This window comes from Sipha flava, unplaced genomic scaffold, assembly GCF_003268045.1.
Source record: "Sipha flava isolate LNK unplaced genomic scaffold, YSA_version1 35a_pilon_pilon, whole genome shotgun sequence".
NCBI lineage: Eukaryota > Metazoa > Arthropoda > Insecta > Hemiptera > Aphididae > Sipha > Sipha flava.
The window spans coordinates 1839869-1856115 of NW_020273058.1; the positions used below are offsets into that span (position 1 = coordinate 1839869).

General features: G+C 30.6%; 2 protein-coding genes across 4 annotated transcripts in view; one reads left to right on the top strand and one right to left on the bottom strand.

Annotated features, from left to right (window-relative positions):
- The window catches only part of LOC112687676 (lysosomal alpha-glucosidase-like), a 28915-nt gene extending 18167 nt beyond the window's left edge, over positions 1-10748 (top strand). Inside the window, exons 8-18 of one of the 2 annotated variants that reach the window (XM_025560529.1) lie at positions 7112-7252; positions 7329-7448; positions 7503-7714; positions 7781-7914; positions 8213-8364; positions 8443-8591; positions 8648-8732; positions 8792-8973; positions 9039-9124; positions 9288-9490; positions 10689-10748. In XM_025560529.1, the coding sequence (XP_025416314.1) occupies positions 7112-7252; positions 7329-7448; positions 7503-7714; positions 7781-7914; positions 8213-8364; positions 8443-8591; positions 8648-8732; positions 8792-8973; positions 9039-9124; positions 9288-9490; positions 10689-10748 (1524 nt within the window). Of the gene's footprint in view, positions 1-7111; positions 7253-7328; positions 7449-7502; positions 7715-7780; positions 7915-8212; positions 8365-8442; positions 8592-8647; positions 8733-8791; positions 8974-9038; positions 9157-9287; positions 9491-10688 lie in introns of those variants that run through there. The other variant, XM_025560530.1, reaches the window with a different exon arrangement.
- Positions 7821-16247, bottom strand: part of LOC112687675 (cell division cycle protein 27 homolog) — a 29084-nt gene continuing 20657 nt past the window's right edge. For both annotated transcript variants that reach the window (XM_025560526.1, XM_025560527.1), the window contains exon 24: positions 7821-7905. In XM_025560526.1, coding sequence (XP_025416311.1) covers positions 7859-7905 — 47 coding nt within the window. In that variant the 3' untranslated portion in view covers positions 7821-7858. The remainder of the gene's footprint in view (positions 7906-16247) is intronic.

Sequence of the window (16247 nt, forward strand, 5' to 3'; positions counted from 1 at the left end):
TTCTGTATCTATTACATCAAAAAAATTTTATTATTCAGTTTCTCTGGGTTCTCAGCTATGTGGGTATCCGTGGAAATCATCCTCAAACTTAATATGCCCTTCTCTTTCCTTAATACCCTGGTCCGATTTCACCCCGACTCTTCGACGCCATATTTTTACACTCTGATCTACCTATTGGAATAACTTGCCAGCAAATTTTACCTCTAGTTTTAAATCAATTGTCCCTATCATACAAAAAAAGTACAGTTCAATGATCTTACTTTATCCAGACCCCTCATTATAAAATTTTACCGTCTTCGTAGTGCACATCATCTCCTACCTTCCCATGATTATAAACTAAATCTTAATGATTCCTCCTTCTGTACGCTTTATCTAGATGAAAGTATTTGCGATTTAAATCATATTCTTTTTGATTGTCCTTCCTTATCTTCCAAACGTCTTGTTCTATTTTACTCTCTGAAGTCTCTCAATATTCCTTTCAATATTTATGACATCCCTAATTCAAACTCTGTATCCGTTATTATCCTTATTATCTCTTTCACCCATGAGGTGGCTTTCGTGTTTAAAAATTTGTAAATATTTATTTTAAATGTATTATGTATATTTTATTTATGTTTAATCTTCGAGCTTAATAGTTTACTAAAACCCCAAATAAAAAAAAAAAAAACCCCAATAATATGTCCAACACCCTGAATAGAACAGATGTGTAGTATTATCAAACACCAATATTATATCTAAATACTGTATCTTACCAGGTTCTGTATTTTGATCGCATCATTTTCTCATTTTTCCATTCATGTTGGTTTTTATATACAGAGGGATAGGATATATAGAGGGATAGGATCCCTCTCAAACTAAAAATACCATCGTTAAAAATTGTTAATTTTTACATGGATATGTCTTAAGGCTGAGGGTTATTTCGAAAATATATCGCGACATTGAGAATGTTTTTTATGCGATATTTTAAAATTTTATATTTATAAAATATGTTAATTCGTTTAAAAAAATATGTGTGAATTTTGAGTGACTAGTGAAAAAATTGTTTATTACAATGTAATTTTTTTTTTTTTTTTTTTTTTTATTATTGTTTAAGCATCAACTACAAGGTTATTAGCTTAACTGTTATTACATTTTTACATTTTACGGAGTTATAAGTTAATGGACAATTCGATTATAAACAATTATAAACAAGTATTACAAATAAACAACTTGTTATATGCTGTTATACAATTCAATTTCTTTAAGGTATAAAATTGTGTTTCGCCAGTTAGAAAAAGGACCAATAGCATCATACAAGTTATCAGGGATGTTGAAGTTTCTTCTGGCTGCATCAAAGTTTGGGCAGTGGACAATTATGTGTTTAATAGAGTAGTCTATGTTGCATGTTGGGCATAGGGGTGGATCTGTTTTAGCCATGAGATGTCCGTGTGTGAATTTGGTATGGCCGATTCTTAAGCGATTAAGAATTACCTCATTTTTCCTATTTAGGTCGGTGAATTTTGGCCAGAGTTCAACAGAGTGTTTAATTTCTCTAAGTTTGTTTTCCGTGGTATTGTGCCATTTTGAGTTCCACCATTCAACGCACTAATTATTTATATTCCTCTTTATGTCAACAAGTGAGGAAAAGGGGATTAATTCACTGTTTGGACTCATAATTGCATTTCTAGCTGCTTCATCAGCCTTTTCATTTCCCTTTATGTTGCAATGACCAGGGATCCATATGAATTGAATATCTTTGCTTGATTTTGAAAGAAGGTTGCTTATTAGTATAGCCAATGGCTCTGAAAGTGTTATTGATTGCAGATTAGCTAAGGCACTGAGTGAGTCGGAACATATATCTATTTTAGTATCTTGAATCTGTAGAGCTAATTGGACTCCTTTATATAAAGCAAGATATTCAGCTGTATAAATGCTGTTGTAAATGTTAAGTTTGAACTGTTAAGTTTCGTTGAGGTGAACTATTGCAAGTCCTATTCCCATTTCTGTTTTAGAAGCATCGGTGTAGATCTGAGTACTGGTACTGGAACTATGTATAAGTTCGTTGAATAAATTGTTGTAGATAATATTTGAAGTTTCTTTTTTCGAGTGAACTGTTAGGCTTGTATCAACTCGGAAATTAGGTTGTTTCCAAGTAGGTATCTGGCAGTTTTCACGTTGGCATATTTCATTGGCTACAATATTAATTTCCATCATCTCTTGCTGTAGTCTAAGTCCTAATGGTTTTCTTAATTTAGGATTATGTTGGTATATATTGGAGAAACGATTTTTATTTAGAAAATGAATGGTTGAATTATTTGGTGTAGATAAGATACGAGCTATATAATTAAGAGATAACTTAAGTCTACGGAAATGAAGTGGAGGTTCTCCAGTCAGGGAAAGCAAACTTATTATCGGGCTACTTTTAAAAGCTCCAATTGACAATCTCAGTCCTGCGTTGTGGATTGTGTCAACTATTTTTAAGATTTTTGAGTCTGAGTTGCCATAACAAATTGAACCATAATCAAGTTTGGATCTTACCAGCGATCTATATACATTTAATAGTATAGTGCCTTCGGCACCCCATTCATAGTGACTTAAGGTTTTAATGACATTAAGGCTTTTGTATGTATTTTTTTTTAGTGCCATAATATGAGATTTCCAAGTAAGCTTTGTGTCAAACTTTAGACCTAGTATTGAAATGTCATCTACAAATGTTAAACGAGTAGTACCAAGAAACAATTTCGGTTTGGTTAATTTCCTTTTGTTAGAAAAAAGAATGCATTTAGTTTTTTGAGGCGAGAAAATAAAGCCGGCTTTGAAGCACCATTCGGAAAGGTCGTTTAGGCATTTTTGGAGTATTCTAGTCATTACAGAAATTTGCGTACCTCGAATGTATAAGTGGGTATCATCAGCAAAAATGATTGATTTTACAGGATTTGAAATAATATTGGGAAGGTTATTGATTGCCGTCTGAAATAAAAAAATGCTGAGAAGGGAGCCCTGCGGTACTCCATTTTCTAACATAAAAGTATTAGAAGTTATATCACTAATTTTTACTTGGAAGGATCGTTGGTTTAAGAAGTTAGTTAGAAATATTATCATGTTTCCATGTATGTTCCAATTTTTAAGTAGATTAATAACTCTGTATCGCCAAACAGTATCATATGCCTTTTGCAAATCGAGGCTTATTAAGATCATTGATTGTTTGTTTGCTAATGTTTCTATGACTTCAGTATCGATTTTTACATGACAATCAGTGGTTGAATGGTGTTTTCTAAAACCGTGTTGACTAGGAGAAAGGAATTTATGTTGAGTTGCATACCAATTAAGTCGGTTATAGATTATTTTTTCTAACAGTTTGCTCATACTGCAGAGGACTGATATTGGTCGATACCCTGTAGGTTTAAATCTATTTTGATTCTTTTTAGGAATAGGGGTGATGATGGCATTTTTCCATTTGATTGGGATTATGCCCGTTTCCCAAATTTGGTTATAGAGATGAAGTAATAACATTTTGCCACTTGAAGGTAGGTTTTGTAAGAAAATAAAAGGAATTTTATCAGACCCACAGCTTTTACTTTTTTTACCACGAAGACAATGTTCAATTTCAGGCAACGTAATCGGTTCATTCAGGATGCTGCCTTGGCCATGGTTGGGATGTAAGCTTGTTGAGGTATTTATATATTTTTCTTTTTCTTGTTTGTACTTAAGGAAGTCGTTGGTTAATGAAGCGTCACTACTGTTGGAGTAGAAGTATTGGCCTATTGATTGAGCTATTTCCTGAGGTTCAGTATGTATGACATTTTCGGATAGAATAGTTTTAATTTGGATCATAGGAATACCTTTAATGGTTTTAATTTTTTTCCAAATATTGGTAGTTGACTCTTTGCTATTGAGGCCTGTCGTGAATTTTACCCAAGCTTTTTTTTTTTCGTTTTTTATTAAATATCTGACTAACGCTTTTTTCTTTTTAAATTCAATGAAGTCGTGGAAATCGTGTGTACGTTTAAATTTATTGAAAGTTGTTTTTTTATTTCTTATTGCAAGTTTGATGGTTTTATTCCACCATGGTACTGGAGGTCGTTTACCAGAATAACTATTTTGCTCGAAAATGTTGGAAGCCGTATTATAAATTAAATTACTAAGTTTCTCCGTATTGTCTTCCACATTATTGTTATTTAAGAAGGAAAAATCATAATTTAATAAATTTTTTTCTATTTCAGTTTGATAGGTATCCCAGTTGATATTGGTCAGTTTCCATTTGAGACTGCGAGTGTGTTTGTCCCCAGAGTCGGTATACTTAAGTTTTAATTTAATTGGAAAATGGTCGCTACTCGAGAGCTCTGGCATAGTGCCCCATTCAATATGGGGTGATATAGTTGATGACGAAAGAGAGAGATCAATTGCTGAGAGATTACCGGTGCTAGCACTTATTCTTGTTGCTTGACCATTGTTGAGAATATTTATGTTATTGTTATTATCGAGTATTTGTTGTACGATTGTGCCTCTTTGATCTGTGTCATTGCAACCCCACAAGATATTATGGCTATTGAAATCTCCAAGAAGTATAAAAGGAGTAGGTAGTTGGTCGATAATGTTTTGAATATCTGTGTAATTGAGGATTTGTGAGTTGGGTATATAAATATTACAAATAGTTAATTTGTATTTGAGAGAAATTCTTACGGCAACTGCTTCTAGATTTGTGGATAAAGGGATTTCTTCCGAAGGGTACTGAGAACTAACAAAGGTGGCCACTCCACCGCTAGCCCTATTATGATTGTTTCTGTTTTTAAAAAAAATTACATAATTTTTTAAAGACCCAGTTTTATTGATAGTGAAGTTGGTTTCTTGTATACTAAGAGCTACTGGTGAGAACTTGTTAATTAATAATTTTATTTCATCAATTTTTGAATAGAATCCATTTGGATTCCATTGGAGGATTTGAAAGGTGTTATTAATCATGGTAAATTATAGTTGTTAGCGTATTTTGTTTATATAGAGGTTTGGATTTTAACTAAAAGGTTTCGTAATCTTCACAGTCGATCATGTAAGTCTGACTGTTAGTGAAGTTTTGAATTTTTTTTAATGCATTGGATAACCTGGTTAGACGATTTTTGGCGCTTTTCACTGTTACATTGGGGTAAATTGTAGAAATGATTTCTATAATATTATCTGGACTACTTAAGTATTTGATACATAAATTCCCGAGTTCGGAGCAACCTTTTGAACATTCAAGAAAATCTTTAAATTGGTTATAGGTTAAGGAAAAATCAGGGTGTGTGTTAAAGAGTTCATGAGTAGATTCTAACCATTCATCGATGTTTGTAAGAACTTCATCATTAGAGCTGGAACTAGGCCCGGTTTTTAGTTTTTTGCTTGTAATTCCTTTGGTTATTTTTGCTGATTGAGTTTGGCCGTCTTGTGTATTAGGGGGCCTCACGATTGGAGGTGAGCTGGATGGGAGAGACGAGCTTGATGATGTAGGTGAAGGCGGCTGAGAATTAGTTACAGTAGAAGGAGCTGGGCGTTTTCCTGTCTGAAGAGACTTTACTTTAGTATTTAAGTTAGCTGACGATATTAGTTTGTCAGCTAGTGTAGGTTTTATAGACTGCTCCAAAGAAGTGACATTGGTACTTTCAACGGATAGGTTTATAAATGAAGTGTCTCTATCCTGGGAGGAATTAACTTTTTGAGCATTGGTGATAGGTAAAGGGCAAGATACATTTATTATATTGTTGGCTGTTGATGATAGGTCTATAAGGGTTTCCATTTCAGTTTCTGTTTGTTCAGTAACATTAATTGAATTGGGTTTATTTGTACATTGGCTTGAGAAGTGACCAGTTTGGTGACATTGAAAACATGTTACCGTGTCATCAGTGATAAATATTCTGAACGTTGTGTTCTCTATTGTAACAGTGATGGAGCTAGGTAGTTTGGACATGCTATCTTGACTAATATAAATTTGTCTTCTAAAGCTTAATATGTGAGAAAATTGTTCAGTGGCGAATCCGGCTCTCATGTGAGAAATTTGCGAAACAGTTTTGATTCCTAGCTCATGAAGAGCGTCTATTATGAGTTGATTTGGGATAGTCGGGTAAACATTTGATAAAATAATTCTCTTAGAGGTGTTAATAAGTCTACGAATTGAGATTTCTATTCCATTAACTTGAATTGATGACTGAATCTTAAGTAAATTTTCCATAACGGTTTGGCTATTGAAGAAGACGCAAAATCTGTTATTGGAAATACGCGAAACAAATTGTATATTCTTTGCGGGAATAGTTTTGCTGATTGCGGTGACATAATCGATTTGTTTGATATTATTTATGGAGTTAAATACGATAGCTTGATTCATTTTAGGTAAACTAGTATTTGAAGTTATTTCAGCGAATGTCTTATTACTGTGTGTAGGTTGTGAAGAACTGTTGGAATTATTCATATCGGTTGTTAAAATAGGCTTATCACCCATTGGGTTTGAGATATTATTTAATTGGTATAGTTAACGTAAAAACGATAATCATATTACCTGCACGTTGAATCGAATGATGCGTGTTACTGCTATCGATAGCTATAAATGCGGTAATGAGCGACACAAACGTGTTGCACGGTCGGGCGCTGAACACGAACTGAATGTAATTTTTATATTTTTTTAAAATTATAAATCATTAAAATATTAAAGTTTCTAATTTTTATGATGGTGTAGAGACAGTATAGAATTCTTATAGTGTTCACCTAATTTTTTTCGTAATAGTGTGCTTCCTCCTTCCTTTCCCCCAAAAATCAAATACATGATCAGCCCCTCCGAAATAAAAATCAATATATGCCACTGATACATAGACGCCACCAGGAATTTCGTCTAGAGTGTGCATCATGCATAGTATATACGCTGATTTTTTAATAATGCTTAAATTATATAAATTAAATATGTTTTCAAATTGTATGATAATACAAAATTTTTTTTATTTTTTTTCGACAAGGTATTAAGTAATGCTACTTGAAAATCCGATAATGCACCCTTTTGCACCCCTCTCGTGTCGACCATGCTTATATAATATAGCTTTAAATTATGACTTCGATATTTAAACTTACTTTAGAACAATGTTTATGATAAATTATATTAAATTGTTATTAGGTCGGAATGCACCACGTGATAATTTTAGATCCAGGCATTCCTTCACGCCATTTTAATGAAAACTTTTTTGTCCCTTTAAAAGATGGTCTTAAAGATGATATATTTATAAAAAACTTTACTGGCCAGCCATTGGAAGGAAAAGTATATAATTTTAATTAATGTTTTGGATTTTTTTTTATATATTCGTATAAATATGTGATTTTATTTTATTTGTAAGGTTTGGAATAATGGTGGTAAAACAGCATTCATTGATTTTACTCATCCTAAAGCCACTGAATTCTGGAAAATCCAAATTTCGAATTTTCTTAAAGTTGTAAACTTTGATGGTTTATGGTTGGTAAGTATACAAATATAACACAAGAATTATTTTTCTTATGTTTTTCTTGCGAAGGATATGAATGAACCAGCTAATTTTGTTGATGGTGATTTAAATGGTTGTTTATCATTTGAATCTGATCATTGGGAAAATCCACAATATCTCCCTAATATAGTTGGTAACCATTTGAATTATAAAACAATATGCATGTCTGCACGCCATTACGCTGGTGTTCACTATAATCTACATAATGTATATGGACTAGTTGAAACCATAGCTACTTATGAGTAATCATTTATGATTTTTTCACGTAATAAACATAATTTATTTTGATTTACTTTTAATTTTCTTAGTGCATTGTCAAAATTGAAGAATACTAGACCCTTTGTAATTTCTCGATCTTCTTTCCCTGGTTTTGGACATTATGCTGGTCATTGGACCGGAGATATTAATTCTTCGTGGGATGATATGAAACAATCTATAACAGGTATTTGATGCATTTATTTAATTTATAAATAAATGCATAAACATTCTGACTTAATTTTGCAAACTAAATGATTCTCAGAAATGTGAACTTTTTCTATTTGAAAGAAATTTAAATGTTATGGCATATAAGGTTATAATACAACATTATCTATGAATAATAACAATTATAATATTTCTGTTAATTAGAAAACAATAATTTTAATAAAAAAAAAACTTATTTACTTAGTCCTTATAACGTATAAATTTTTTAATTATAAAATTAGTTAACAAATTAACTAGAAAATCTAAATTTGTTATAGATATTATAAATTTTAATTTATTCGGCATACCACTAGTCGGAGCAGATATATGTGGTTTTCATCACAACACAACTGTTGAATTATGTTCAAGGTGGATTCAACTAGGAGCATTTTATCCTTTTGCAAGGAATCATAATGACCAGTTTATGAAAGTAATTTAATATTCACTATTGCAAAATTGTTTTATAGTAAGGGATAATTTTGAATTTATTTCCTTATATTTCTTTAAGGATCAAGATCCAGCAGCCTTAGGAACTGAAGTTATATTATCTACAAAGAAATCATTGTTGACTCGTTATTCATTATTACCATATTTATATTCATTGTTTTGGAAAGCCCACATTGAGGGAGAAACTGTTGTGCGACCTTTGTTTTTTGAGTAAATGCTTAAAAATGGTATAGTATTACCCTTTATTGAAATTTAAATTTTATTAGGTATCCATTTGATGATAATACATATGCCATTGATACTCAGTTCTTATGGGGTGCTGCTTTACTGATTTTACCTGTTTTAAAAGAGGTTAGTATACTTAATTACTTATGTTGAATTTATTACATTTGTTAAAAATTAATTATTAGAAAAGTCATCATGTAGATGTCTATCTTCCAAGAGACACGTGGTATGAATTTTATAATAAAAATATAATATTAAGTAACGGAAGTTTTTTTGTCATTGAAGCACCAATAGACACAATTCCCTTAATGGTACGTGGTGGATTTATATTACCAACACAAATGCCATCTATAACTACAACATTGAGGTATACCATTATATTATTTGTTAAATAATTGCATTACTCTATTTTTTTGTATGCTCATGTTTAAGTCGTCAAAATTACTATGAATTATTAGTAGCAACTAAACGCAACCAAGCAGCCGGTTTTCTATTTTTAGATGATGGAGAATCTTTAGGTACTCATCAATATTAATAAATGTTTTAACAAGTAAAATATTTGCATTAATTACCTATTAAAAATATTTGTAACCAACATTTAATATTAAAACTATTGACCATGTACTTTTAAGTATAATATAATTATACGAGTAATTGTATTCATTATGTATTATTTTGTAGATTCATGGACAAATAATGCATATAATAAAATACAATTTCGCCTAATGAACACTACATTATTCAGTATAGTAGAAATGAATAATTATAATGATAATAATTGTATACTACAAAATATTACCATACTTGGTGTTGTACGAGAACCATTAAACGCAACAATTAATGAATACCCTTTCAACCACTATTTCTACAATAAAACTGAAAAAGTAATTTAATTGTAATATACATATTAGTGATGGACAAAAAACATCGATTTTTTAGGTCGATATATAGATGTTTTAACATCGATGATTTGTTATCGATTAATCGATTGAATATCGATGTTAATGTTCGAATTTTTTTTTTGTATTATTTTAGTATGTAGTATATAAAAATCATATAATTAAACTAAACATAAATTATACAGTTATAATCAGGGCTCGTAAGTCCATGAACTAAAAAGTTTTTAGTAAAAACGCATAAATAAGTAAACAATAATGCACTAACATTTGATCAAATATGCATTATAAATCCTTAATTATGTAGGTAAAAAACGTTTAAGAATTTTTTTAAATAATAAGAATAATCCATTTATACTTTTAAAAGTTATATTTTTTCTTCGGTTACATTTTATTAAAATTATAATTAATGAAGACAAGTGGCAACGAAAATAGATAGAATGCAATGGACACGTTAATAAGAGGAGATTGGTAGTAGTGCACAATGACACTGTTTCTGTGGTACTGCTTTTGATTTATAAAATGTAATGTCGTTAAAAAATAAAAATATTGATAAATTACTAAGATTTTATAAACAAGTTCAGAAAAGGAAATAAGAATGAATTCAAACATTTATTGATCTAATTTTTTTTTTGACTTCCACATAAACGATTTCGCTGAATTTACATAAAATAATATGTGCTAATAACTCAAAAAAAATCAGCTATATGCCAGATATGTCAATACACACAAAATATGCAAAAACATGCTCTATTAAACTTAAGATTTTCAGTACCATTGTTATGTATCGGATTTTTATCTCAATTAGCATATTTTCCGATGTAGCAAAGAAAGCATGTAAATGCATGAACCTACGAGTTCTGATTATAAGTATTTAATATGTATTTAAAAAATATAAGTTAAATAATAGTATTTTAACTCTTGAATTTATTATTTAATCAAGAAAATAGTACACTGCACAGATATAAGATGTGCAACAGATGGCAGCTCTAGAGGGGAAAAATTTTTTTTCGTTGTTCTTAAACATCGATGGTTTTTCACCGATACATCGAACACATCGATATTTTAAAAATCAATGTATCAATACATCCAATATCGATGATCAAACAATTTTGCCCATCCCTAATACATATTTTATTTACTGTACCTACAAATATTTATAGTACTTATATTTAATTTATTACAGGTTTTATACTTCAAAATGTTAAACTTAAATTTAACAAATTCGTTCAACATAACGTGGTAAATTTTGAATTCAACTTCTGACTAAACAATACAATTTTAAAATTAGAGGAAATTCTCCAACAAAATATATATACTATACTATACTACTATACTATATTATACTATATACTATAATATATCTATCTTTTTTTAAAACTTATCTGTATTCATCAGTGGCAGACGCAGGAAAATTTTTCAGGGAGAGGGGGTTAAAAATGCAAAAAATTAATAAACAACAATGTTTTATTACTCATTATATAATACAGTGAAACTTTGATAATTCGAATCGGTTCCAGGCAAATAAAAATTCGAATTATTGAAAATTCAACTCACAGAATGTTTTGATAACTCGATCAGGGGGAAAAAAATTCGATAAATTTAGATTTAGATTCAATTTTTTGACATTAAAATATGATAATAAAATGTTTTGTTTTTATTAAAAAATTTCAGCCCTGGTAAAAACTTATATGATATTTATTGAAGTTAAAAATGTTAGTATAATTAAGTAAAATTCTTAGGTATTATGGCACTGGTAAAAACCTGTATGGTGTATAAATTTAAATTTTCAATTTGGTTTTCTACTAACCATTTCATAGCATTTCTAATAAATGCTTATTTTTCAATTATATTTGTTCTGCGAGTATGTAATTGAGTGCTTCTTAATTTTATATAGGTATCCTTCTGTACATTTTTTAGAACATCAATGAAAACAAAAATATTAGGATGACATTGTAGTAATAATTAGGATGCACCGTAGAAACAAAGCGTTGAATTTCGAATGAAAAGCTTCACAAAATATTTTATCAGTCAAGATTAAATAATCTAGAGTTAGAAAAAACAGGTCGCAACTCGTCTGCATCCAAATTAATTCAGGACGCAATTCGGATTAGACTTTTTTACTATGATATCTTTGGAACGCAACTAATATGCAGCCGATGGAACTGTCCCAAAGGATCCGCCATTTTAATCTCAAATAAAATCAAACATTACCCACTTCAAAGTCTTCAACTACCATCAATACGAGCAACCAATATTGTATAATCCAATAAACTCAAGATGGGACCATATGAAAAACCACCAAAAATATTCTAAAAATAAAAGACCAACTTTACATTACGATTAAAAAGAGAAGACGGTACATTTGCCTTTTCAGATATTGACAAAACCAGTAGCATGACGAACTCAACAATTTTCAGAGGCAAGTACATTTTGTAGATACCCACCCACAAGGCCGTATCCTGGGGAGTCCAGGGTGTCTGGACCCCCTCCCGAAATTTCTTCAATATTTTACGAATGTTTAAAATACTTATTAATTTTTAATACCAACATAAATATATTTTCAGTCAAAAATGACTTGAGCTTCAATTAATCATTGACTGCTTTAAATTTTATATAATAATATCATATGAAAATAATTTTAATAAAAGAAGATTAAATCTTTTTCTATCTGATTTTTATCCAAATATCAAAAGTTAAAATCTTAATTCAATAAAATTACAATATACATGTTTTGGACCCCTCCCGAAGAAAATTTTTAGATTCGGTCATACCTACCCACCCACTAAAAACTGAGAGGCGACGGCCTCTCGATTACCCATATCGCCACGCCACTGGACAAAACCAATATCTTTGGAAGACATCTATTTGAAATATTCACCCTTCATTACGATATGACTCCTGAAAAAAGCCACCTAAATAAAATTACAAATTTCTTAAGTAACCCACCTATGTCACTCCCTACCAAACATATCCCATAACGAATTAAAAACTATACATAAACTAAAAATAAAAAAATCACCTGGACACGATCAAATAACAAACAAGATCCTCAAATATTAACCTGAAAAATCAATCATACTTCTCACCAGGCACATACACTTGGGGGATTGTAGGGGTTCAAACCTTCTCGAAATTCAGGAAAATGATTAAATATGTTTTTATATAGTAAAATTAATATATAGATTATATAATTATGAAAATATACAACAATACCCCTCCCAAAGTATTTTTTTGTGTACGCGCCTGCTTCTCACATACAGGGGCGTATTTGGGGGGAGGTGATATGGGTGTTAGAACACCCCCCCCCATCGACCGTATTTTATGGTTAGGTTTCACCAAATTGCAAACTTACTTACAGTATAATTTGAATAAACGTTGTATACAACTTGTAGTTTTTACATATACTGTCTTAATTTAATCATTTATATAAATACATGGTATTTATTAATGTAATACGGGGGGAGGGGGGCGCAAAGCCATTGCCGAGTTGATTAAATTTTAAAACACCTCCGTTAAATGAATCCTGGATACGCCATTGCTCACATATATTTATAATTCCATGTTAAGACTGTCAAATTTCCATTTATTATGGAAACTATCTATAATGATCCTTATATACCATCCTAACAAACCAAAAGATGAACCCTCTTCATACAGACCAGTAAATCTACCACCGGTATTAGGGAAATTATTTTGAAAAAGTTTTACTTAAACGAATCAGCCCCATTCTTAAATCCCAAAAAATGATACCAAATACACAATTTGGATTTAGAGAAAATCACTGCTCAACACTCCACTAGATCCATCGAATCGTCGACAAAATAGCCTCAACGTTTGAAAACAAAAACTTCTTTCCGAGAGTATTCTTAGACATTTCACAAGCTATTGACCGTGTGTCGCACAGTGGCCTGTTCTTTAAATTTAAAAAGTTTCTCTGAACTCCATTTTACTTGTTGACCAAATCGTATCTACAAAATCGATTATTCTTCATCCGTCAAGGAGATTCCCACTCATCACAATTTCAAATCAAAGCAGATACCCCAAGAAAGTGACCTATCACTAGACCTGTATAACGTTTACACAGCTGACATTCCTTAATCAGATAATACACTGATTTTTCAAAATAGGCTTCCAAGTAGAGAATCAAAATAAATTCGAACAAATCCTTTCATATCCCTTTCGCCATAAGAAAAGGTGACCCACCAACAATTGATTTTCAAAACAACCAAATCCCAACTACAACTCAAACGAAATATTTAGGTCTAATCCTAGACAAGCGTCTAACTTGGGTCTACAATTAAAAACTAAAAGAAAGGTTTTTAATACCAGACTTCGCCTTTTACGCCCTATTCTTAAGTTCAAGTTTTCGTTCAACAATAAATTATTAATATACAAATAAATGCTAAAACCTATCTGGGCCTATGATATTCAACTATAGATTTGTGCCAAAACTTCACAATACGTACCATCCATGCCTTTCAATCAATAATTGGTGCAAATGTTATTTGGGGAAGAGATATTATTTCTCTTCGTCAAATAATATCTGCACTATGGTACGTTTCCAATCTCTCATTACACAAAGATTTAAAAATTGAATCAGTTTCTACCGCACATAAAAACTACTACAAAAAATTCCAAACTAAATCGATTGACCAAACAAATCCACTAATATCTAACTTAGTCAGCAAATTCATACCAGACAAAACTACACGTCGATTAAAAAGATATTGGAGTCGATATCTCTTGAATCTCGATTTACATTAAACAAGCATAATTAAACAAGCAAACCTCTCTCTTCTCCAAGAGGGTTTTCACGCTAGTGAGCCTCCCTCGTTACGTCTTTTCAAGTTGCTGTATACTAGTTTGTTATAAAATTTACTTATTGTATATATATATACATAAAAAATTAGTTTGTAAATAAACTATTATAAATACTAGTATGTTAAAAAAAAAAAAGTTTGAGAAGCACTGCTGTAACTGATTAGATTGTTATTTTATTAGGCTCGGCGACTCGGTGGTGTTCACTAGTGATGAGCATAATCGAATAATTTCAATAATCGAATTATTAGTATTCGAGACATTTTTATAATTGAGAGATGTCTCGAAATAATCATTCGAAATATTAATAATTGAGATACATGATTAGTGATGGACATAATCGAATGATTTTGATAATCGAAATATTAGTAATCGAGACATTTTTATAATCACGAGATATCTCGAAATAATCATACGAAATGTTCAATTGAAATATAAATATAATATAATTTTATTTATAAACGTTCTGAGAATTTTTTGTTGTTTTGTGGTGGAGTAATTAAAAAATTATAGCTATAGGTAATATAAATCAACGGTCGCCATCTTTTTGGTCCTCACGGACCACTAAATGCGTACTCTAAATTCTACGGACCACTCTTAGCTTAAAATAGCTTTTTACATAAATACTGTTAAATAAATCGGTGAGGTATTTTTTTTCGGTCATATTTGACTTGTTATTTTCATTGTTTGCTGCAATGGAACTATTATCCACAAAATACCATGTCTAGGGTGTTATTTTTTTGGGAAATAACGACAAAAAGATTCTGTAAGTACTTAAAGTTCAAATTTTTCTGCGGACCACTTAAATTTTCTCGCGGACCACCGGATGGCGACCGCTGATATAAATAACTAAGAATAACCACCGTATAACCGTATACTCATCAATATTTGTCTAACAACCAGTCCCACGAGTAGCACGAGTCGAAAATACAAAGACTTAAAGTAAACAACTAGTATTTACTTATTCGTAATATTTTTTCATTCGATATAGATTTCCGAGATCAAGAATTCATTGTTTTTTAAATAAACGAGATATCACTCGAAATAATCTCTTGTGTATATAATCGAATTATTATTTTGATAATCGAGATATCTCGGTTACGCCCATCACTAGCATCACCACTAATAGCACAGATTATATAAAACTATATTATATAATCCGTGCTAATAGTATCTGCTTGGTAAATGAAGAACGCGACTCGCGTGCCGCGAACACATTGTTTAGATAACGATTAATAAAATAAAATCAAGAAATATATTTTTATAAATAGGTATTGTACAATATCTACAAATATTTGTAGAATATTTTTTTCTTTAGAATATTATTTTGTATGAGTTTCAGATAAATTACTATTTATAAAACTGATTTTTGTTGCATAGAATATCTACAAATTAATTTATTTGATACCTTATGAATAGACAAACATATACACACATATAAATAGAAAATGTATAATTATTTTTATTAAAAAAAATAATTATAACCAAACTTTCCCAAAATAATAAATATTTTACTATAGTTAATAGCACGGTCTTAGAAATAAGATCTTTTAAGACCGTGATTAATAGAATAAAATATGGATGTGTATTTTATTAGATTATATATAGGGATATAGACATAGATTATATATATATATATATATATATTCTTCTGTATATATAAAACAGTAAGCTGATTGACTGCTATCAACGCACAGCTCAAACCATTGGACGGATCTGGCTGAAATTTGGCATACAGATAGCTATTATGATGTAGACGTACGCTAAGAAAGGATTTTTCGAAATTTTGAATTTAAAGGGTTGAAATGATCCGAATGATCTGAATGATCAGAAGATAGATAGCGAACGATTCCGATACTTCGATTTCGATTCAATCAAAAAAAGCTGCGTGCAAAAGATTCTCAAGACAATTGTTAGATATTGG